This window comes from Rhopalosiphum maidis, chromosome 4 (genome assembly GCF_003676215.2).
Source record: "Rhopalosiphum maidis isolate BTI-1 chromosome 4, ASM367621v3, whole genome shotgun sequence".
In the NCBI taxonomy this organism is placed as follows: domain Eukaryota; kingdom Metazoa; phylum Arthropoda; class Insecta; order Hemiptera; family Aphididae; genus Rhopalosiphum; species Rhopalosiphum maidis.
This window is the reverse complement of record NC_040880.1, coordinates 20,449,612-20,476,993: the sequence shown is the minus strand read 5'-3', so window position 1 is coordinate 20,476,993 and position 27,382 is coordinate 20,449,612. Positions and strand designations below refer to the sequence as shown.

Below are 27,382 nucleotides of genomic sequence, written 5' to 3'. Positions count from 1 at the left end.
GGTAGTATAATTATGTATACAAATTTAAGTGCGCTTTTATTATTTATAATTTGCTTCGTAAACCTATAAACACAAAAACGGAAATATATACATATACATATGCGTACAAAAAGAATACATAATATTATGATTGTACAGAGAAGTATACACAGAACCGTCAAAAACTCGCGCTCGGAGAACTTAAACGACATGAGTAAAATTCAAAAAATGTATATAAAAAAACAAAAAACAAAAATAAAAATAAAAAAAGATCTCGAGAGAGAGGATTATCGCGTCCTGCCGGCGGCAATCGAGTGTCCGCAAACGTAACACCATAAATGTCGTAGTGGTCATCGTCATCGGCCGACCGCGAACCGTCGTGTTCAGTCTTGGAATTGTGTTTTGATTCGTGTGTCCGGTGGTCAATACAAATCGAACGCGCGAGACAAATGCCGGATCAGTAGAGCGTGTCGGTGGTTTTCTCCGAACTGACGGGCGCCCCGTTGTCGCCGGACGACCACGAGAACGACGACAGGGGCGGGCCGCGGTAGTTCTTGTTGGCGTCCTTGGGCTTTTCGTGGAACGGGCCGAGCCCGAAGTTGCCGTCGCCGACGCCGCCGACGCCGCGGACGAGCGAGTCCAGTATGCGCCGCCGGCACGTGAACGCGACGAACACGAACAGGCCCTGGAACGTGTTGAGCACCACGAACAGCAGCCACATGTACGAGGCGTCCGTGTAGCTGGCCGCGATGCCGGTGGACCACGTGAGGCCCATGAGCACGGCCAGCCGGCAGTACATGCGGAAGTCGCGGCGCACGTGGCGCGTGTTGACGTGCCGGACGGTGGCCCGGCTCGAGTGGATCATGTACGCGGTCCAGCCGAACAGCACGGCGTTGACGACCATGACGGCGGTCAGCGGACCGGCGAAGAACATCAGCAGCGCCGTCTTGCTGCCGAACCAGCACTGGCCGGCGCCGAACCGGGGACGGGCGTCGTAGGGCACGGCGGGCACGGCGTCCGCGGCCACCGCCGCGAACGTCATCATGGCCGGCACCAGCCAGCAGACGGCCGAGTAGACGAGGAACTTTTTCGTCTGCCGGCCGCTGGTGACGCGCAACTCGACGGTGGCCAGCCGGAGCGTGCGCCAGCAGTCGAAGCTCATCACCAACATCCACGCGAACGACGTGAGGAACGCGTAATAGGTGACGGCGGCGCCGGCGTAGCACGCGGGCCCGGTCAGCCAGTTGCCGGCGACGAAGGCCGCGTACGAGCACACGAGCGACACGCAAAACGACGCCAAGTTCTTGCCGGACAGGTTCTTCATCTCGGGCAGCGCGGCGAACACGGCCAGGTGCACCAACAGCAGTACCGCGGACACGCCGAGGCCCACGTAAGTGACCACCACGTACTTGGCCGTCACGGCGGCGGTAGTCGGGTCGGCGGGGTCCACGCACACGGCCGTCGTGCCGTTGTCCAGCGTCACGTACTCGGCGTTGGCGTCGGGCGGCCGCCAGCCTTCCAGCGGGGCCGGGTACATGGCCACCGTGGAACAGTTGAGCGGCACGCCGTCGTCGGCCGCCGTCGTCCGCAACGACCGGCACGTCTTGTCGAACGGGTCGTAAAACGTGCCCGAGCCGCGGCACTCGCGGTGACCGGTCTGCGCGACGAACAACGCGGTGAAGCTTCTCGCCCCGAGACTGGGAAACCTCAAGTGTATGTCGGACGTCTGACACGAGACGTTGTGGACGGGCACGTGATTGCATATGGCGCAGTGTATGTTCTTGTACGGCTGTTCTTCGTAGTACACCACCGTGGTGTACGCCTCGCAGTTGGACCGGATGTCGTTGTTCGGCCACTGGGGGTGACACGCGACCACGGCGTTCGGCAGGCACGGTCGCGTACGGATCGTGGCCGGCGGCACCATCACCGGGTCGCATTTGTACGTGTCACCGTCGTACTTGACCGTCCACCGGCGTTCGGTCGCGTCGTATTTGAGCGTGTCGAGCACCGTTTGTTCGGCGCCCGCGGCCACGCTGATAAGCGAATGGCAGACGATCCGCGTGCCCCAGAGGACCGGGTCGGCCGCGTCACCGTTGCACGCGGCGCAGAACCGATTGCGGTACGCGCGTCCCGTCGTCCGGCTGGTCACGGGATTGCCTAGCATGTTGTCCCGATCGCCGTCGGCCGCCGCATGGCACGCGTCCCGCACCCGCGCGTTCGGCCACGCAACCGGACACCTGTTCACCACGTACGCGCCGCCGTTCACGTCGGTGTGCACGCAACTGTGCTGATCGGCGGCGCTCTGCTGTTCCACGGGATCGAAGTGCGCCGAGTCGGTGCAACAGTCGCCGTACTCGCCGCACCGGTCGTCGCACAGGCAGTTTCGCCGTAACCCGCCCGCGCCGTCGCCGCTCTCAGCCTCAGCGGCTGCCACTTTCTGGTCCACTCCCGCACAGCTCGACTGCGGTGGACATAGCCTGAAATCAATAACGTCGTGTTTTAATTACGTTATGTTATACGAGTGCTGCTGATCGACCCCGCCGAGATCGGAGTTTATCGATCGTGAGAGACTTGTCGTGTGACGCCCGACACGCGTAAATAGGAAAATCGTATGCGCTTGTCTGCGAAATAAAAATAAAGGAAAATAGGTTGGTAGAGGAGGTTTATGTGTTTAATGTTAACGCGCATTGCAAGGACGAGCAAAATTTCAGTAGTAATCGAGATCCGTAACCGATCGGTACGGTTCTGACTAAATTTCAGATTTTACTATTGCGAAAAAGACGTTTTGCGAATGTGAAAAACGATATTTTCGTACACGAAAAATATAAAATATCCATATCGGGGCCGGTCTCAGACAAGTCGCTGTTACTTAACGTATATTGTAACTCATTCCGGACAAACGGGTACAGTATTAATATGTGAATTATGAAGTAATAATAACGTTAATATCAAACGCACACAAATCAGATGATTTTTTTCATGCCACACGAAACAGTAATGTTTACAACACACACACACATACGATGGGTCAATGTGATCCGCATACAATATACTATTATGAGAAGTACTTACAGCGTCCACAATAATAATACACGATGTAATGTGTACATAGTTAAATGATACGCTAAAAACGATAATAAATAAACGCAGCTACACACGTAAACTGTGTTATGTATAGGAGGTTGTCTCCCAAATATTGACCTCGTAGTTTTTGAAAGACAAAACGTGATTTTTTTTTTGACACGACTCGCACGTGGGATAACAATCGGCAGAGAAAACAATGGATCTCTGCTGTGTTTCGTCCACTTGAGATTTGAATCCGATATTTAATCGATTATCATATTATAATTATATTATGTAAAAGCGTTCCTATAATAAAAAAAAGACCTGTGCGTAATACAGCGGTTATTATTGTACCTACCTATTAAAATGTGTGAAAACCTACGCACAACATCAAATATTAAGGTAATGCACACTCAATGTGTACTTATATATTTATCTAAGCTGTAATAATATAAATTAAAATTGCTATAGGGTCTTTTGAACAAGCGTGTGGCCTGTATAGTTGAAACTTTATTTAACATTTAATCTGATTTCATATTTAAATGTTCAGATACAATACAACCTTTTTGCTTTACTAAAGTACCTATTTTTAAGTTTTACGCGTGATGGTTTTTATCACATATTTTAATATTTATGATAATAATTAATGTAAGAAAAAAATTTTATTTTTAATAACAATATTATAGGTATTGCATGCACTAAACCTCACGTTTAAATTAAACTTAGAAATTCCGTATAATATACAAAGTAGTTTCATAGGTCCTATTGATTTTTGTTTTATCAAACGTTCAAAAATTCAATAAACAATCAATATAGTCAAGCGTTAAAATATATAATATTATAATATAATTTTTCGAAAACACATACAAGCATTGAAGTATTATAATTGTTACATTATATTAAAATACGCATAAGAATACTATGTACATCAGTATTTGACACAATAATTGAAATAATTCGAAAATGTACAAATAAGTAAATCAAACAAATGTAATTGATATTATTGAATAATATACACAAAATAAACTCAATTAACCGAATAAGCTAATAAAGCGAAAGGTCCAAGGATAAAAACATAAACATAATATGCATTGAAATAAATACATACAATTTAACCATGTACTAATAAAGTAATAAATATTCATTATTATGTATTTAAAATGAATGTTGTCATTTATAAAGAAAAAAAACACGGAAATTTATACCGATTAAATTATAAAATGTTGTTTTGTAAATAAAAAAATATTTTTAAATCTTAATACTTTTCGATGAGAAGTAGACAAAATAAATAAAATAGATATTCACGATAAGATCAGGAAAAAGAATTAAAAATTTTACAAATATAGTTTTAACATTGATTCATTAACTAGTATAATAAGTTCAATATCAGAAATTGTTCTTATGCGTAAGAATACAAATAAATTGAGACCAGCCTGTTTGAGTTCAATAGGCAAATAGGTACCATTAACCGTGAGTCCAATAAGCGGCAACTACTGTATATGACATTTTAAAATATATTACACAATATGTAGGTACAATTTATACTTAAATTATAATTAAAACTAAAGCTATAAAAAATAAAAATAAAATTAATGGAACAAAATTAAAAATGAAAATTAATGTAATAGTTTATTACAAGCATATAAACTACAAGTTATTTACTTTTTTGTTATTAAACACAAATAAATAAAATAGATTTTCAATCTTTTTTTTCTAATGTGACATAACTCAAGTATTTTATTACGGAAATAATGTAATACATTGAAAGATTTCCACTTTTTCATAACTTTAAAATGCACTCAAGTATCTAAACCCAATATAAATTTATGTATTTTTACCTATTAAAAAATAACGTTGCCCGCTATTTTTTTTAGTAAGTCAAAGTGAACTAACCTTATTCAAAGAGGAACTACTCTGTTGACATTTTTTTTTAGTAAAATTATGCTCTGCAGTTTTCAATCTAGGTAGTCATTAGAAGGAATTGCGACTTGAAAAAATCAAAACCGCGTCGGATATTATCTGCTATTTTTTGGTATTTGTGCACGAAATAAACTCCGTAATGAATAGTAATTTTAAATACAAATTTAGTGCCGAAAAAAAAATACCGAAATATATATAATAATATATAAGTCATTACTCATAGTTTAAAATTTCAGAGATTACAACAAACAGATATTTTTCTCGTACTAATTAATAATAATTGAAGAATTCAAAACGTAATACAATTATAAATTTCCCAGAGGTAGGTTAATAAGGTATCCATTATAAGCCTAAGATATTACATTCCAGTAAAACCTTATCCATGTAACACTTATAAATATTTAGTATAAGCTATTATTAAATTAGACATTAAGTTATATAATGTTACATTAAAAATTAAATAACAATAAAATATATTTTTAAGATTAATGTGTTTGATTACATTAGTTATAAAGATATTATTTCCTACGTGAAGTTACAATAAATTGCATTTCGTGTGTTAATAAATATTATTTCTGTTACTTTAGAATTTCAAAATAAAATTAATACTTTAATACTAATTGTGTTACGTAAATTTCACTTGTCTATAATGTCTGTTTATAATTTTCTTCTACTAAAAAACTACCAAAGTATTAATGTTTTCTAGTGTTCTAAATTTCTAACTAGATGACGATAATATTAATATATTCTTGAGTTGAAAACTCAACACAATAAATTACAATTAAAAAATGAATAAATAAAATTATTAATTATTGTTTATAATTAAGTTACGTGTTAAATACTATTAAAATTATTAAAAAAAATAGTTTCTTACTTATATGGGTTGTTAAGATCTTCATACGGAATTTCAATAGCAGCTGTCCATGACTCGAACAAAATGAATATTGTGATAATAAAATGTATTCCAATCTGTTAAAACATAAAATAAAAAACCGCTTTATTATAGATACGTATAGGTACACTGCAAATTGGTCTACTAAAAAAATTATTTTCAAATCAGTGTTTCGTTATATTCATTCATTGATCTATTATTCAAAAACAAACAATATAAAATAATAATATAATAATAAAGTCCTTAATAAGACATTCCCAAAAACGTGATGAAATCTCGTGAAACGAAGACTTTAGCAAAATAATAAAATATAAGATTCAACGGAGGATAAAATGTCTGCACGTTCCTTAATTACTTCATAATAACTATATGGAATTCTTATGTGTCATTTTAAACGTTGGCGATAAAATATTATTTTTGTTGCATCAGACGTAGTGTAAGCACACGGAGAAAGGAGACAAACGTATTTAACAAAAAAAATAAAACAATAATGAAAGGAGATTCACATATGTATAATATACGAGTATTTGAACCGGCATAAAACTACGATATAAATGTTAGTTTATTTGTCGGTGTAAAATCATTGTCACACGTCCATTCGTTTTAAACCATATAATGCAGATATTATAAAATATTATGAAATAATTATATTGGGATAAGAGTAACTTATTTTAGATAAGATATTTTGAAGTTGTGTTGACCGCCAATAGCACTTGCAGATCAGATGTCGACGACAAGCTGGTTATGACGATTTGAATAGACTTTTTTTTATTGCAAAATGAGAAAACTGATTTGTATCATTACTAATATCGTCAAAATAATATGCCATTTACATTTGAATATTTCCTTAGAGTTGTATAACATAAAATGTATGTATACTGTCCCAGACCTAAAAAGCGATCAACTCACATTATCGTAATGATTTACTTGTTATACAAATCGAATTTATGTGCATATACGTATGTACGCGTGCATCTAAAACAAAAAATATATCACACCGTAACGTTTGTTAAAAAAAAACATTGTAACTATCTTAGATTTCCCTGACGTCAATAGCATATTATAACTGTCCTCATGACTTATGAATCATAATAGGCCGTAGACAAATATCATAGAAATTTTCACCAACCAAACACGGGCATATCGTAAAATTATAATAAACACAAATAAATAGGTTTAATACAGGTAGGTACATTTCAATTTGTAATCGTAAATCGAAAACGATTCAACTACATATATTTATTAATATTATTGGTATATCATTACGACGTATTGCATAAAATAATTTATTTTAAATTATGCACGGAAAATATGGTTAGTCATTGAACTTATTTTATTATTATTATTATTATTATTTTTATCAAACAACGGTTAGACGGATAAGTGATGACGTCATTATGAGCGTTTAAACCGATGTAGTCGAATTATCGTCCAAAACGTTCTTCGAGTCGTTTGCAAGTATATACCTACATAAAATAATTGTGGGAACAAAGTTAAACAGTCGCAATTTAAGGTTTTACGTATTTGTAAAGCGCTATTCAGTCACTGGTAGAGGATATTATTTAATGATGGCTTAATATTTTTCTCACGTGCCATATACCTTTCTACTATAGATAGACGATATTTTTGTGTGAGTCACATATACTGCGCAAAAAAAAAAATGTAACACATAATATATATATTACGAATAAATGAAAATGACATGATATTGATAAAAAAAAAAAAAAAATCAGAGGCACGAAGATAGAAGTTTGTGAATAATAAATAATTGGATTTACAATTTATTTTTACAAACATTTAAAAACTGATATTGTTATAATATTATTCGCCACTGAATAAATAATTTAATGATCCAAATGAAGTTTAGCATTTCAAAAATACACATCATATTATATTTTATAGTGTTATATTTTACTTACAAATTGTGTGTACCTAAGACATAAAATATGCCTATAATAATATTATTGACACGAAGAATCAACAACTACCTACTTTATGTGTCTAATCTCTAAATATTAAGTACATTAATAATAACTCATGATACCAGTCTATCACTAAAGTTACTAATTATTGTATTTCCGTTTAGAGAGTATTGTTTATTTTTTATTTTATAACGACTCATAAAGTTTTATTGTATATAGGTACAACTAGACCTAATTATACTAATATGTATATTTTTTTTTATCTGATCACAAATGCTATTTACAAATAATATTTGTACAAGCATCCAGTTCAGGTCAAAAATATTATATTTAGTTTGAATATATAACCTAGATCATATTATATTAGTTTATATTTCAATTCAATAAATTGTATTCCTTTGACGTATAGATATATTAGACTTTTGGATTTATTTAAATTAATCATGACATGTATAAATATCTTGTTTTGACTATCATTTATTTGATCTGACATCAAGCCCACTTGTTTAGACTGGTTGAATTCTAGAATGTATGTTAATTAAACTATTCGTACATATTATTGTAATTAATCAAGGATTTAATTAAATTTTTTTACATAGTCGTGTGTAATAGTTCTTAAAATACTTAAAAAAGGTTGTTAAAGAAAAAAAAACCCTATTAATTAATTATTATAATATTATAATAAAGTCCCCGTAAAAAATATTGTATTACACGAATGGTCGTAATTTTTGTTTTGAAATATTTATCATACAAGTTTTCAATTTTATAAAGAACAATGTAACAATCACGAAATTTCAAAAATAACCACGCGTACTAAGTAATATAGGAGGTGTATATATATATTCTTTTTTTTTTACTATGACATCGATATCTATATATTTTACACATGCCTACTTGTAGCCAAAAAATTGTACACTTGTATAGAATACCAAGCATAATGTTTATTATTAATTCACAGTTCCCACGATATACACGTTAAACCTCTATGTTTACGGCTGTATTCAAATATTAAATTCATTTCCAAGGTCTTATGCATATTTTTTTTATGTAAGATATATAATGTTTCGCTAAGTTTTTCTTTTTGCATGTAATTCTTATTCTATTTAATCCTAGTGAAAATGTTTTGTGTATATGGTCTAATAAACTTGGACTTGAATCTGCAAGTTGCATCTGTTTAAACTATAAGCAACGGTCAGTAACCATACACGCTTAACACTTTAGAATATATTTAACTAACAAGTATTATTTTTATCGTATAGGTCTTAAAAATGTACAATTTAGAAGCCACGTCTGATCTTAAAAATCGAAAAATTAAAACCAAATCTTAAACAACAGGATTTATCATAGTTAAAAATTGCAGCATAATGATATAAAAATAAATCTAAAAGATTCTAAGCTTGGTAATTAAAATAAGTACTTTATTGCTCAAACCGCATAAACAAAAAAACAATTTCCAACAACTTCCTCCTATATAGACGCCATGATATATAATAACAAATCCGTTTTGTAGATAATAATGTATTTGTACTTGAAAAATATGTTAGCACTGACGTGTACTTACGTTTCATGGTTTAAAGATAATTTAGATAGATCTTTGAAAAAAAAAATAAAAAACATCACCACCATAATCAAAAACATAGATAAATTACTTATTATGGTAGTTAATACTCGTATTATTAAAGGAAGTATTTTCGACCGAATACTTAACCTAACCGTATATATTCGTACATTAAATGGTATTAAATAATGGGTATACCATTATATTAATATTTAATATGCATAATATAATACAATAGATCCTCTATACAGATTAAATTTATAAATGTATAATTTTTTTCTATAAAAAAAACTAGAAATTCGCACGATTACAAAAACGGAAAAGTTGACTCATTATTAAATTATTATCAAATTACGATTCCGCAGTAAAAACAAAGCTATAAAACAACGTAATAATGTTATTTTAATTTTTAATTCAACTTATTGTAATTATTATTAAGCTTTAAATACAATATTCTTATATCGTTGGACTTATAGTAGTTATATGAATTTCGTTTTCTATACAACTCTAAGGAAAAATACAATTTTACTTTGCCATGCTATCCAATAGTAAGTTATCCTATTGAAATAGGTTTGATATTGATTTTCATTTTATAAATAATCTTGAAGGTAAAAATAATAACTAGGATGTCAGTGCACTATTTGTTTTCTCTCTCTGACCTACACGTAACACTTTGAATTTTCGTTAAGCAGGACCAATATTGTTAATTTTAATATTACAGCGAATAAACCTATTATCTATCTTTAAGTTTAACATCTTATCTGTATCTCTACGCTGGCCTTTTTCGCAATATTTCAATTTAAAAGTCGAAGTATAGGCATTTTTATATTATAATAATTTATATACTCATTACTTGAATACAATTTAAATACCGTAAAAGACAAATTCACAAACACAAATACATAAATAGACAATATTTTTATAACAGGTCTATTTACATTAAAACTAACAAAACGTGTTTAGTTTTGCTTTACTCAATTATTTTATGTTGCGTGTTGTTAAGAGATAAAAATACTAATAGTGCAATGACAGCCTAAGAAGACGATGTTTAAACTATGTACTCAAAATAATAGTTGAATACTGTTCAATAGCATTTTAGCTGATAGGATGCAAAGCATTGTTCGTGTAAACGATCGGCAATACAATTAGTACAATATAAAAATTTATTTTTGGCTCACCACTATTGATTATCACTAACAAGTAATAACAATTAACAGTATTAATTAACAAGCACCTTTTATTATAAAATGTCAGTACTCAGCAGTCAGCACCCATTCATCAAAATAGTTTGACTGAAATCGCATGAGCTAATCGAATCCTTCGCGTTTGTCTGAGTAGTAATCACTCATGTGTTTAATTGTTGTAATAATGATAATAAAAATCTTTTCTACGAAATCTTTTAATACTATAATAGTGTAATGTTATTCTTCAATATTTTTTCATTCCATTAGACATGTCATATTATGTGACAAGCATGTAGAAGGTGCTCTGCTGTTTACATAATATCATATTATATTAGTCCGGTAATCATTGCACTGAATTTAACATTAATATTATGACTTATGAGCTATTATGACAAAAAATACAATTCATAATAAATTAAATGATTTTTTTTTTGTTCAATTTAATTTTAGAATTGATTCATGTATAAAATTTATATTTTATACCTACCTACGTTATAAAACAATTTGAGCTAAAAATATTTTAACAATTTAAAGATAAGCTTTATTTTTTAATAATAGTTATGACTGTATACATGTAAAAAAAATAATAATAAGTATATTACACTCCCGGTTTGTCATAATGGATTTAATTATTAAAGTGTCTACTAGAAAAAAACAATATCAATAATACATGTTCGTGTTGTTTATGTATCGTTGTATGCATGTATGCATATACTTTACGAGTATATTAAATATCATATTATTATAATATTAGACAACATCACAACATTTACAACACTAGTTAAAGTAACAATGTAGCTATCTTTCTATCTTTATAAATCGTTCGCACCAATTATCTATTGGAAAATCTTAAGACATTGTCATGTCCCTTTAAGTAGTGTACACGTTTTGATGAATCATTAAGTCCTAAAACGGTTCCTATAGGCTCAATAGTGAATAATAGTTTTACAGGACAACATTTTGTAATAATTAGTGTACACGTATATAGTATACATATAGCCTAACCTACGCTTATTGATAGAAGCTGATAAAACTATGTCATGCACCAGACGAAGTAGTATTAGGTACAACATTATAATAGGTATTATAATACTATAACATTTCACAACGTAAACGGTGCTCTCGACTTACAATCATTTCCACGAAAACCATTTCCCACCAAATACTAATCATCATTTGTGTATCGTAGCTGCGGAACCCGTGTACCTGCAGTTACAGTTAAGTGTATTAAAAATAAATTGTTTTTGTAATTTTTTGAAAATACAAACTATGATTAAGAAAAGTAGTTATACTTATTTTGATAACAGTACCGTATAAGATTATTGTTACCAAAATTATCGAATAAAATAAGCGCAATTTCCATTTTTTAAATTACTACGTGAAAGCATAATGACGATGTAGGTAGATACTCAAAAACTAGTGGAAACGATTTTCGTCTTCACCAACGTGTTTTCACTTTATATTCAGTGGTTCGACAGTCACGTGTTATAATCGCCTAAGGCCGGGGAATATATCATTTTTACATCAACAGCCTCAGTGTTAGCATATAAAAAAAATATGACGTCATTATAGTGTGGAATGATAATGATACGCAATTCGTAACGGATTTAAGTTATATTTGCAAAAATAAAATCAATATTGTGTTTCACATTTTGTCTATACATAATTCATCAATAAATTAATCAATTTATTTAATTTAATTATTTTTTCAGCTAAAATGTTTGTATGATAAGCTTCAATGAAGTTGATGAGTAATTTTGTCTGCTAGTTGTATTAAAGGAATTGTATTGAAATGTAAAAATTAAAAAGTAATGAAAATTCAAATTTATTACACAAATTAACTAACTAATATAGATGTATAGAATTAGATTAATTAAATCGAGTACTTGTATACCTACATAATATATAAATGTATTTTAAGTGATTGCTTATTATTTAATTTAAATTTAACAGCTTTTGATTGAAGTAAATTATTCAAGAAAAACTATATTGTCTACGTATATAGATATTTAAATACTATAAAATGAATAAATAATTAATATTTTTTTTTATGTTATCCTGGTCCTGGTTAGTTTTCTTAGGGTTTGATTAAGGTATCAAAAATGAAGTAAAAATTGCAATTTATAAAAAAAAAACATTTGTACAATTTATACCTTCAATTGTAATTATAATTATAATCAAATTTCCACCTATTATAAGTTTTTTAAAGATAAATACAAAATTGCTTAATAGTAAATTCGTTAATTTTTCATTGGTTTAATGTTTTATATATATATATAAATATTTTTTTAAGTATTTTAATATTAAGCTATTTTTTAATTTTTTCTAAAATTATATGAATGTATTTAAATAATTAACAAGTATACATTTTAGATAACATTTTTAAAATATTAAATTGAAAAAAAAAATTATATTACTGTACATTACACAATTTAAGTTACTAAATTGTATTTTTAATAATCTGCATATGGTATTATGTTATCACTTATTACAAAACGATCATAATACGAATTACAGGTAAACCCTGAAATGAATGCGTGATGGATTTATTTAAATATCAGACTGTAATCTACGAATAATTGCGATTAAAACAATAGTATGATATATTATGTTTATACATTTAATATATAACGTCCTTACTTAATTTTATACATATTATGTTATTTTGCCGTGCAAAAGGTTAATTAAATTTGGATTCGGTTAAGGGTCACCATCAGATTGTCGCTTGGAAGCAGTTGTGCACCGAAAGTAAATCCTTGACGTCCCGATACACGCAGGTCGTGGTTCAATGAAGGTGTCCAAAACCCGAACTAATTGCATCGCATTTACTCAATGTATAATTAGAATAAAAATAAAATAAAATAAGGAATTTCCACACGTATGGCGGTGACTGCTATGTTAATAATTTATACTTAAAAAACAAAAACAAATAAACTGTTTAAAATTGATATTACGCTTTCACGTCTCAAGTTACTTTGAAACAATAACATTTAAAATGTCTCGAAGGACAGCACATGATTTTTGCACACATTTGTCATTTGCGAATTTAAAAGACGAATATTTTCTTCGATACAAAAGTTTAGTATAAACAACTAAGATCAATAAATTATAAATTTACAGTGTTAGTATACAATGAATCACAAAATATTTTGTACCTATGAATGGCTGAATGATTAAATAAGTATTATTTAATTTAGGTATGTACTCGTAATGTATGGTAAGAAATGTGTTACAATGTACTCGTAAAAAGTAACTAAGAATTTTGATAAATTTATAAAATTTATAATATTACTGTTATTATTGGGTGAACTGAGTATTTTATTTTTATTTTTAATTGCCACGGTTCGTTCAAAAACATAGTGTATGTTTATAGTGTAGACGGATGTTATACTTTGAAAAAATAAAAATAAAAAAATCGCTTTACGAATTCAACATGTATCCTTTTTGATAAGACAATGTGTTTAATGTACTTATACTCGTATCGTCTATACGTCTGAATTCTGTTGACGAAATACACACAATTTATTTCTTGGAAATCATAATTCTTCTTATATTAGTTCATTATAAAAATAAATTTTAAATAATATTTATGTTGTTAAAACACAAAAGATTTTAATTAGACTTGGATAAACAATATAAAATATCTATTCATTAGTAAAGATAGTTATTTCGAGACCAATTTCGATCAAAAAACAATAAGGATAACAAATTGCTGGTTCCGTGGCTTAATTTAATTTTAGAAAGGATTTAATATAGTTTCATATTAAATCATCTATAATTACGAATTGATCCAAAACCAATTATGTTTAACTAACCCATACTAATAACAATCTCTAATAGGATTTTTAGAATTAGTTAAGTACATTTGTTTATGAGCTCTTAACTCGATACTATAATATTATAAAAGTCACGTTTTATACTGAATTAAAAACAACTATTACTAAAATTAATTTTTCTTAAACTAGTATTTAAACAAATTAATGATTTGAAGTAAATTAAAAAATTGCTTATTCATACATCTTTTATCTGAAAATGATCAATTAAATTAAAATTGGTTTAATCAAATTCTAATATGACCATAGAAAGTTAGCAATATTATATATTATCTATTTTTAGTATTCATAAATTGGATGTTAAAATTTAAAAACACAATATTTATAATAACTACCAATGAATATTTTTTCCTGGAAGGGCTGAAAATCTATTGATAAATATTTATTTATAACAGTATATTATAAAATAAATAATATATCATGTGAAAATATATGATTTTAAAAACTTATAATAAATACAAAAAAAAAAATATATTACTTATTTATATTATTCAAATAATATTAGCCGATCCATAGCTAACATTGTGTAACTATTATTCAACTCCTCAACAGAATATTTGATTCAATTAAAATAAAAGTATGAGTGTTAAGTTATTTCATTTCTATTACTATGTTCATTTTGAAAACTCTGATAATGAATTATCTAACTACAGATTCCAATAGATATAATTGAAGAAACTATAATTTTATGATGTGTAACTACGTATATTGTAAAATAACTGATTGTGTGGGTAAACTTATGTTACCAAATAAATTTTAAACCTTATTATTGAATATTGCATACTAGAAAAACATTTGTAAATAATAAAATAGTATATAATTAGAAATGTTTGGATTTTTTTGTTATAAGTATGTCATTTTAAATATTTTAAATTCTATTTTAATTGCAGTTCTAAATAACATAATTATAAAGGTATTTATAAATTGTATTAAACAATAGGTTAGATATTTTAAAATGTATTGAGTCAATAAAGATGAAGGTACGTGTTGTTTTCATAATCCCCATATAAATACATTTTAAATTTTAAATTATACATATTAAATACTAAATAATAGTTCAATATTTGTATAATAAAAATACTAAACAGTCAACTAAAGTGACCTTATGAGTTACAGTAAGCGGAATAAATGTTTGATAGTCAAAGAATAATTTACGATTAAAATATGTAAATAATATAATCATGCATGTTGCAATTTTATTTTATTTCCTATATTATGCTATTTAATAGTTATTATATAATAAAAAGGTAACAAACTAAAAAGTAGTAGGATATTTACTACTTTTATTCATTTATACATCAATATTAAAATAATAGACATTCTTTATTTTAAATATATGTAGGTATCGGAGGTATCCATAGATAAAGTTTAAATAATTTAGTTCTGTAGTCTGTAGAAAAATTTGATTAAATTTATGATTTAACAACAATTTTATGCACTTAAATAGTTGTAGAATTTTTCACTACTTTTCAACGTCCTATAATAATTTTGTTTCATGTATTGATAGTAATAATTATTTTTATTGACAGAACTTCGTATTATTAGGTGGGTAACTACAATTATATATAATAAACCAGTCAGTCCGGAACCTCCAAAAGTGAAAATATTTTGTTCCACTTAAGTATTTTTTATATTTGATTTGTTGTAAACAAACCAAAGTGTCTAACAGAATATAGTAATTCAAATCCAATATAGATGCTACCTATAGTAATAATTGATACCTATATTATTTTTATATTGTTATACCTATTTCCGATATTGCGTAGATACCCACTGAACATAAAATAAAAATGTTGGTTCATAAACGCCTGTATTTAGACTTTCATTATACTTGGACGACAAGCTTAAATTCCCTTCCCCGTAAATGAACACCTTTTTTACCTAAAAATATTTCTTGTGCAAACATTTTTATTTTATAATATATACATTAAATATTAATGATTTGTTTCCATACACGAATACGTTGAATTTGAAGTAGCCAAATAGGTACCTATCTATTATAATTATACATTATAATATTACATTACATTTATAACAGTTTTACTCACATCAGTTTTCATATTGTCGGCCGTTGTATATTATGTTACATGTCAATGTTCACCTTCAATAATAACAACGTTTACGATAATATATTAATGTATTACGACTAACGACATGAAACGCACTAAAACCGAATAAGTCCGCCAAACATAATGACATACATGCGACTGCGTACTGTTTCATACGAAAAATATACAAATATATAATATTTTACCTAACGAGTGAACATACACCCGTCACACGCACGAGGACTGAGGAGACTGAGGAGACAACATTACCTACCTAACCAGCTATCTTGGATGACGGCGGCCTCATCGTTCTCAACGTGTCCATCTCACACTATCGTCCCCACCATTCGTCCACAAGCTCGGTGTTCTTGTGGTCTTGTACTCTGGTATTATTTTAACACGGTAGTGCGTGCGTGCGTTTTAGATTTAATTTCGTAAAAAGAAATAAAAAAAAAATAAGCCTAGGAATTCGTATAAACTTGTTTTCGTTTCCATGTGCGATTGTCTGCTATACATAATATGTTATGTTATTATACGCACCTATTTTATTATAATTATATATAACGTAGGAAGCAGCATAAATGCGCGAACACCGTTTGATTATCGATGATCGATTTCTATGTACCTATAAAATATTGAGTATAAAATATTACTATAATTATATTATTTACTCCCGAAAATCGATACGTCGTTAAAATAGTATCGTGAAAACAATTTTTAGAAACCTTTTTTCTGGTTTTCAAATTGAGTAGGTAAAATAAAATAAAAAAATCAATCCAATTTTTATTTGTAAAAAATTAAACTTTATTTAAAATATTAGTTTTACATAATTGTATCTCATTAAAAAACAAAATATTCGAAAAAGTTAGTTTATTTTTTTCATTTCTATTATTAGCTATTGTTATACCTACTAAGAAAATTAATTTTTCTATCGTCTATTTGTCATTATTTTTAAATTAAGATTAAAATATATGTGTCCACTATTCGGAGGTTTTCCCATTTAAAAGTAATGAAAATGTCTACGTTTCCCAAAAATCGTTCGCTATATTGAGATGTTTCCGTTAGGGAAAGTTTCACTTTAGTTTTTTTTAATTTATTATTTTAGACTTCTCATAACATACCTGTATACTGTGTACGTATAAATGACAAATAATATTATTACCAAATGCGTGTTTATTATTTGTATTTTTATATTTTTACCATCACATTTTTACATTGACATTTTTACTGTAACATAATTACCGTCAAATTATTATGACGCGAGTTCTTCGAAATGGATTATCTCACTACGTTTTGTAAATGGTGTAGGTATAATACCCAATATTATAATGGAATGGTTGGAATGGACAACTAAATAATTTGTATTCATTCAAAGTGCAAACAATACATTGTCATAATATTTGTATTATTCTTTCATTGTAAAATTACAGTAAAAATAATTTGTAAGTTTTGTTCTTAAAATAAATGTAATACAAACATTATAATATAGATGCCTAAATATTTTTTACGATATTTTTTATAAAGTTAAGCCGTAATGGTGCGATTGACTTTTACACATCCCGTAGTCCAAAAACCGCAAACTGTTGAGAAATATTGCACAACGATATGATAAAATTTGATGCCTACCATTATATACTTGTGTAAGTGTGTTTATATTTTAAAAACATACTCAAAAATAGTTTTTTAGAATTTACCTCTACCTTAAGGATGAAACCTATCGGTATACAGTATTATGTATGTCGATTTACCAACTAGTAATCATCGCAGGATTACAAGAATACCATATTATTATTATTTATTATGAATGTGTTAATGTTATGTTATGTGGATTTTATCATTGCAAGTCGTCACGAAGATATGTACTATGTAGGTAGTATTGAAATAAAATGTCGAACGTATCTTAATTACATAATAATGTAGTATTATGGTCATTACATAATTTCACTATCTGTACGAAAATACCAATCCTTAATATTATTGTCATACGAATAACATAAGAATATTAAATACCTATCAAAAAAAAAAAAAAAACAACTTGTTGTTTCGGATTAATAGAATACATTTAATAATTTCCAATTATGATCACTACCTGCAACAGTAATATAACATCAAGTTGTATGAAAACTAAAAAATGTGATATGCTGCAACACTATCATAGTTATAATCGGAAATGAACCACTGCAGCTGCAGAAACGAGTATATTTTTAGATTTAAGGCTATACATTTTACGCACAAGTTAAAACGATTTTTCTAATTGAAAAAATTCGTCAATATTTTTTCAAGTATCCGCGTCAAGTTCGATATATTTGCATTACTAACCGATACAGGTCATAGACCATAGTTCATAATAATATTAAATGTTCCTAAAATAATATACGCACTAGTAAATAATTTGTTAGCTACCTACCTACCATTTCATAAAAATATAACGTTACGTAAGTAGCCATGTGCGAATTTTTATCAGTATTCCTCATAGCTTAATAGTTTTCATCGAGACGTCTATACAAATATTAATCCATCAGATTTTGCAATCCTCGTGCATTTCATTAACCGCGTTGATCCGTATCGCGCGCAACAGACGTTAATCACTGTTACGCGGAGTGCGCACACCGTACCGCCGTCAATAGTTTTTGGAGTTTCAAAACTCCGGATATTCACTCGATCAACAGGTACTGTGAGCTATGATTATGATTTTTATTGTTAACAGTGTAGTATCGATTTCCATCGATTGTATATTTTAGCTTCGGGTCGGGTGATAAACGGACGTGGCCCACTGCGGTGTATGTAAACCTACTGTATACGATCGATCGATCTCTCACGCCATTGGAATATTTCCAAGCGCATAACAATTGTGGTATTTGATATTTGGTGTTGTGCGTTTAAATTTTACGCACATGAAACTACAAAAACGAAAAACAACTAAATACTTTTGATTAAGATTTTATTGATTATTGATTCGCAAGATATTTATTATAATTTATAACATATTAATGATTAATAAGATGTATTAATAATGAACTGCTATTATATTTATATCGTCCGACAATACCAATATCCACATTAGTGTAAACAGTAGTCAACAGTACACACTAATGTGATAACTTAACTATAGTCTGTTCCAGATAAGAACAGGCTTCATCAGTCGTCTTGTAAGTATACTAGTACCTATAAGGTCTATGCTTGTAGCATGCGCGCACTGAACATGGACGTGGCTTAACAACACAGCAGGCATACGGGTAGGTTAGGAGTGTTAGGACAGACGGGTGATGTCTGCGACAATCGCGGGCCGACCGTTACGATCGCCGCCGACGGTGAAAGACATATGCGCCAAAATGAGATATGAAAAAAAAGTCTTATCGAACGATACGATGTCCAGGGTCATATTTTGCGCAATAATTGTAAAAGAAAAGCAACCGGAAGTATAACCGACCGACCACTGAAAATAATGCGTCACGAGTTGCGTGTCGCTGAAAATACTGAAATGGTTTCATTCGCAACCTCTTTATTGAAAATGTTTTTATTATTTTTTATAATATTTAAATTTTTTATAAGATAACAATTTTTAAATAACTATTTACATAAAATATTAATTTTGGCGCGAATGATATGTCATTATTGCACCTTTGGCACTAATGTCACATGTTAGGTACCAATAACAGGTGTACAATATTAGATTGGCGCTTATTAAGTACTAAACATTTTGGCGCAAATGATAGGTAAGTTTTGTACCTTTGGCGCTTATGTCATATAGCCGCTTCCGGAGCCTGTTCTTATTTTTTTTTTGGAATAGACTATAGTTCTAATGTCTATTATATATAGCAGCATATTATACGTAAATGTTATTTAGATAATGAGCTTTTGAGATAAATTTATGATTTCTTGTAAGTTATGGCTTTGGCTTATAGTAATAATATTTATTCATCCGAATTTATTATGTTGGCTTTGGTTATTGACTTATTGTAAATTTTCAAATACGTGATCAGAAGACATATTATATGAATTGAACACTTATATTTAAAGAAGATTCTAATATTATTAATTTATTTTTTATTTTATTTAATTTAATATATATATATATATGCATACCACATCGTGTGGTAAACCAGGCATTCTAAATCAAATTATATAAAATAATGACATAAGTACAAATATCTGCTGAAGTGCCAACCGACAACCGGAGTGACCGCATCGTTATAGTAATATAGTATATAGTTTCAATAATTCCTAGGAGCATATTATACAATATATATTATATACACAGTTGAAAATATCAAATGCTATAAAATATTTTACGTTGATACGATATTTTGACATACCTATGGGTATATATCGTATACATAAAAAACAGTTAAACCAATGTCGTATAATTTGGTGGTGATAAAGTTAACACCGACCGATACCCTGCAGGAGTTGAAGAGTATAATACCTAATGGCTAATTGTTATTCGGCTTTGTTTCGTTATTTTTTTTTTTACACGGCTGATACCAATTACTTGCGTTTTGGTAAAATCGCTAGGCGTATTTATTAGTCATAATACTGTAGTTGTACTAAGTACGTACACATTACGCAGTATAATAATATAATAGTATCGTCAACTTTACTATACTCTCGGCGTAAATGTATGTTTAACATTCCGAAAGAATCACCGCGCTGCCCGCCTGCTTTACTCCTGCAACATTACCAAGTGACTGACTACTGACACGATGGCCATTTTCCATCAGTGACTCGCCCGTTATTACCATGTTAGTTTTTCATCAAAGGTGATATTCTTATAGCATTATTGTTGATGATAACTATAATGTGATTAGTGTACGACAAATATTAATCGTTGTGTGCGTCGTCATTTACGCAAGAATGTTAAATTATAATAAATTTGCGATAACAATAAGTCGATATTTCAAAAAAAAACTCTATAAAACGATATTGTTATACAAGTAGTATTCCAAAAAAAATTATGTATTTTTTATAATATATATATATATATGTAAGTAAAATCAAACGATAATTTGTATTGGGCAATATTAATTTTTCCTCATTTTGGTTTGGTGGCGAAAACGATAGATTGTTTTTAGACTACCTACACTGGCAAAATTGATATACCTTTCCTCTAGTATAAAAAGATATAACGAAATCTCGTAATCATTACAATTTGATTGATTTAGATAAAATTTGAAATACATGTAAATTTAAATATAACCTTAGGTAGATAACTGTTTAATTTAATTTTGACAGTTAGGCTACTACACTAGTATGATCATCCATACAAGTAGCTGAGTAGGTACAACAATATCGCGTACATAATTTTTAAATTAAATTTACACTTATACATAGGTATAAGGTACCTACCTACTTTTATAGGTTAACGCATTTTATACCTATACCTACTGTCTAATGCAATATAATTGGGTATATTACACGATGACGACTACAACAGCAGTTATTACGACGTTCGTTCGTCTCGTTAGGTAAAAGATCACTGCAGATATGGCGTGTTCGTCTTGTTGAAAATAAAAACATTGGTCAAACGGCAAAACAGTAAACACTACCTGAAGTTACTAGATGCAATATTAGATATGAAATATCAAAACATTTATGTTCTATACTATACATAGGCATATTATATTATAGTATATTATATAATATGAAGAGTGCAAACGTTTAATGTACTGTAAAATAAACATATTATGAACCATCAGATCACGTATTATACAAATTTAAATTTTGAGTACTCGTTTAGATTATTACAAATACATATTATGATCAAAAGTTGTGATCGAGTGTAGTCTTAGTAGTTCGTTCACATAATATACATATTATTAATATTTTTTTTTTATATTCCTGTTATATATATATATATATATATATATAGGATATAGCCATATATAGGTAATATAATGTTTGCATCTTCTTCTGAAGTTTAAACCATATAAATATTTTATTATATTACATAATATTACAAACTGCTGATTCCTATTTGCCCATTGCTATATTTTAAGAACAAATTATAAAGCGATCTATAACTCTGCTAAAATGAACGGTTAAGTAATAATAGTAATATTTATGTAAATTTAAAAACACTGTTTATTTCAAGTAAAATATATTATTTGTAAATAATACACGGTAGGTACTTAAGTTAGATACTGTGTATATATAAAGTCACCATTAAAATACCCTGTATTTCAAACCATCTTGAGTTCAAAATATCCCCTTTAAAATAATTATCCCTTAATCAAAATAATTACCATTAATACTAAACCTTATTTAAAATAAGATTTTTAATTTTTAAATTAGATGAAGTCTTTAGATAAGTATATTATTTTGAAATATATTGTTATTGTTACGAGAATTGATAAATTATATATTTTTAAGGAACCAAAGTGCGCTTGTAAATCGTACTATTATATTGTATATATAATATACTATAATTGTTATACCAGTATAATATTATTATACAAATATCGAATAGATTTATCATTTTAATCGTTTTAATTTAGATTGATAAATAATATAATTATTATTATTGACCATACCCAGACAGAGTGAGATGCATTATATAATTTAATTTATAACAAAATTCTATGAGAAATATTTTTGTGATCATTTTAAAATATTCATATTATTAAAAATAGTATTACCTATTTTAAATTATGGATTATATTAATGGAAATATTTTTTGATGGGATATTCTATCATCCTAACGGTAATTTTTTGAACACGGGATATTTTTTACAGGTAATGCGTATTTTAAAGCATAGGATAATAGTAGGTGCTTCAGAAAAACACTCATTAGCTGTTTAAAAATACTTTAAACAGATAGATTTCAACTAGCTGGTATACTGGCCTGATATTATTATATTACTGAAAGCGAAACAGCTTTGCAGGAGAGACATTATTTATCAACAATTAAAATAACTAAATATGTTTAAATTAATCAGTGTCAGAAAAAACAAAATTCAGCTGTATTACAGCAACTCGTTTTTTTACTTATAGTGATACGTATATAGTAATATTAAATAGGTAAATAAATTTATGCTTATAATATACATGACTAGTAAGGTCGTAATTGCAATGAGTAAACTCATTTATTATAATAATAAAAGTAATGCATGTAAATAATTATATAAATAATTTAATAATAAAGCTTTACGAATGATTCCGAGGGACTATTCTATTTTAAGCAAACATATTACATATTATAACGCTATATATTTTATCGAGCGTAGGTACGTGTTTAAAATTAATGGTATTATCGTAGTTAAAAATACCTGTCTAAAATACAATAATTTCTTTTTACAAATCATCACATTTAATATAGGTATAATTTATATTAGTAATTAATATTATATATTATATCCACACCTACATTATTGTTATGAACTTAAATAAGTCAATACTACGTTCCTCAGAATGGTATCGGTATGAATAGGTTCGTGTCATTATTCGTATTATTTATACTATATACTATAAATTATTTAAAATTAATTATCTTGCTGTAATAGTGTAATCACAAGTAATTAGTAACAAACAAGTGTAACGATTTTTAAGTTGTATCGTGTATAAAAGAAATAATAGTATAGGTACCTACATAGTTTAATGCCAAATAGTTTCATATGTCCCTGTAATAAATATTTTTTTGAATTACGACTTATAGTCAACTAAAATTGTAATAAGAAAAAATCATTATTGTTAAATTAAAAATGTAACTTATTATACAAACGCTTTGAAAAAAATATGGTCATATACATATATTACACAAGTTTAAAACAAAAATAAATATTCAAACACTTTAAATAAAATTTGTCTATAAATAGTACACAAAGACCCGAATAAGTTTTAAAATTAAAACTTAAGCTTAACCTACATATTATTTAGTAAAAATTAAAAATCACTACGGTTATTATTTTTTAAATTTCAATAAAAAAAAAATTATTTTCGATTATGCGTAAAAATATTGCCACTTTTCCATATATTTTTTTAAAAGTTTTTCCGATTACTTTTGGCCTTTAATAAAATACCAATTAAATCTAATTTGCTAGCACAGACCATTTTCGAAGTTAAAGATTGAAACGTTCTTATTACTCTAAACGATGAATATCGTCGGATAAAAAATAATAATAATTATAAAGAAAAATTATAAAATTAATACGTTTATCGCTCCACTCAGAATTGAATAGCAATAATGGGTTATAACCGGTCGCGTACTTACATATTATGCTACTTGAATCGAGTACCATAATGCTAAATTCAGATACGGTTTGGAAATCAATAAATCAAATACATTCCCTAATGGTATTCAGCACTAATCCATATTTATATTATATTAGGTATGCTATATTACTTTTATTTTTTATAATACAGTGAAACTTCCATTTTACGAAATATTTTTAAGAACTATGACTTTCATTTTTAAATAAAATGTAATTCTATTTAATGAATTCCTCCATAAAACGATTTTTTTTTCTGTTGCTTATTCGATTTCGTTCTATGGATGTTTCTCTGTATATATAACAATAGGTTTAGGTTATATTATTATTATATAGGATATTATGCATATTATTTAATACATCGTATTTGGTGAATAACGAGTTAAGTAAATTAGGATTAAGATTAATACAAAAAATTAATTTTTGTTGAATTATTAGGCTTTGTTATCGAAATTAATACATAGTTTACTTTTATTTTGTATCATATACATACATAATAACAATATGTTATATTATTTCCAAACTATACCTGAATTCAGCACTATGGTGCTCGATTCAAGTAGCATATGTAAATACGCTGACCGGTCATGTTCGGTTATAATACGGTATATTATATTGTCGGTGAAAATAAATCGTGTACTCCGTATATATATAGTAGTAATATATGATAAGAAACTTATTCGTATATTATATTTACTCTTTTATGGATGACCGCAAATTAGTAACAATAATAATAATGAGAATACAATAATAACTGCTTACTTCGAAAATATATTCACCAGTACCTTCATATTTGATAACATTTTATTATATGTCATAATAATAATATACTCGTATAATATAGAGGAAAAACGGGCTTAGAAAAGTATAGTCACACGATACCTGATAAATATTTTTATCAAAATATTCCCAGTGAGCTAAATTCTTAATTACAACGTATCACAATGATTTATAACATATTTATAATAAGTAATAACAAACAACACCAACACGTCGGATGAACGGCCTTGCAGATGGTTTACAACAGAAAACCCATCGACCATCGGATGAACGAAAAAAAAATCGAGTGAGAAAAAGCAACAACCGTGCATATGCAGTCCGATACCTACTACGTACAATGAAACGCTCTGTTTATTCCCTAATTAAATAACTTCACAGCGTTAGGACTTTGCGAAAATCATTGCAATATACATACATCGTGTAGATGTATATTATTATATATGTTCAACCGTCGTCAATCGGCAACATCTAAGGTACAATATATACACGCAGTAATCGGTGTACGTATAAAACCATATTATGTTACTCTGTTCTGTTTAATATGTTACGCGAAATCAATCATCGCGTACATCGTGTCCCTATTACCTATACGTCTTTAGCTGCAGATACTTTGTTGTTAATAAAGCCCATACTTCAGTGAAACGTGTGCCGTAGCAGCCTGCAACGGTGTGGTATAAATTAAGGTATGGAAATAAGCCAATGTAATAAGACCTCATATTTAACGTTCACTATAGAACGCGTGCGTGAAAATGTAAAACAATTTGTCTAGTTTTCGATGGTACGCAAAGTGAATGGGGTCCGACGTTACTTTACTTGTAGGTAGATGGGTACCTAATCGATTTACCAAAATGTTTTATAAAGGTACGTTTTTTATGATTCATTTATTTTACGAGACTCATTACACAGGTACGATGAGTAGATATCATTGTGTGCACTATACAGATTATTGATAATATAGTGTCGATCAAAGTATACGATAGTTAAACGATGTGTAAACTATTTTCCGTACAGACTACCCCACCGCTGTTATCTTCACCATCACATAATGATGACAATACGCTTTCTACGTAATAACACGCCACGCGAAGAACGCGCAACGTGGTTTTTTACTTACCACTAAAATACGTCTTGTACGAATTGTACGACGTGATCCGTTGACTCGCGCGCGGTGTCCGCGCACAGACGGCTGAACATTGTTATTATTATTTATTATCATAATCGTTATACTTTAAATATATGCATAAACATCATTAAACCGTTTTGATTTTGGCGTCGACGATAATAATAAATAATAATTGATCGGGTAAGTATAAGTAGCTGGTCGGCACGTACTGAGTATAGTGTTATTATAATGGACGATGATGATGATATCGCATTACGCGCGGTCGTGGTTGCAGGCAATCGACCGCAATGTAATTATCAAATATTATCGTCGGCGGCCGAGAATACATATATTGTATTATGGCGATCACGCGTATCATTAGAGGAAAGATGAACCTGCGAGTGAACGTGTGTGGGTGGGTTGACTGCGGAAGGTGAGCGTAAACCAGCTAGCAATATATAATTTTATGTTCCGACTGGTAGGCGCATAACTGTATAAGTGACTACGATACGTATAATAACAGGGCAAAGGTTGGGTTGAAACAAGGTGTAAAACATGACTGTAATAACAATCACGGATTGAGATAATTGTGTTATCATGATCTTATAGTGGTTTCAGCCGATAACAATAGTTTAGTCGTGCTTCCGGAACGGTTTAAATAACTCACCAGTTATTATTATTTATATTAAGTATCGTTTTCACATTTCCGCGCGTGTAGACAATAAGAATAATAAAAATAACTTATTGTAAAGAAATAAAGAACCACTTTGTGTAACTACCGAAATGATTTTCATGAACTTTTCCCATGGTTAAACAATAGTAAACTAAATACGAGTAAACAAAAATATGTAATACCATCGTGTGCAGTTGTGTCCGTGTGCACATAAGTTACAGCTG

The 27,382-nt window shown here is 30.2% G+C and overlaps 1 protein-coding gene across 1 annotated transcript; it reads right to left on the bottom strand.

Annotated features, from left to right (window-relative positions):
* Positions 1-17: 17 nt before the first annotated feature.
* LOC113548410 lies at positions 18-16,635 on the bottom strand. The gene is made up of 3 exons (XM_026949276.1): positions 16,400-16,635; positions 5,837-5,931; positions 18-2,456 (listed from the first exon to the last, which is right to left on the bottom strand). Exons 1-3 carry the CDS (start codon positions 16,409-16,411, stop codon positions 437-439), a joined length of 2,127 nt encoding a protein of 708 aa, XP_026805077.1. The 5' UTR covers positions 16,412-16,635; the 3' UTR covers positions 18-436.
* Between the last annotated feature and the right edge of the window lie 10,747 nt (positions 16,636-27,382).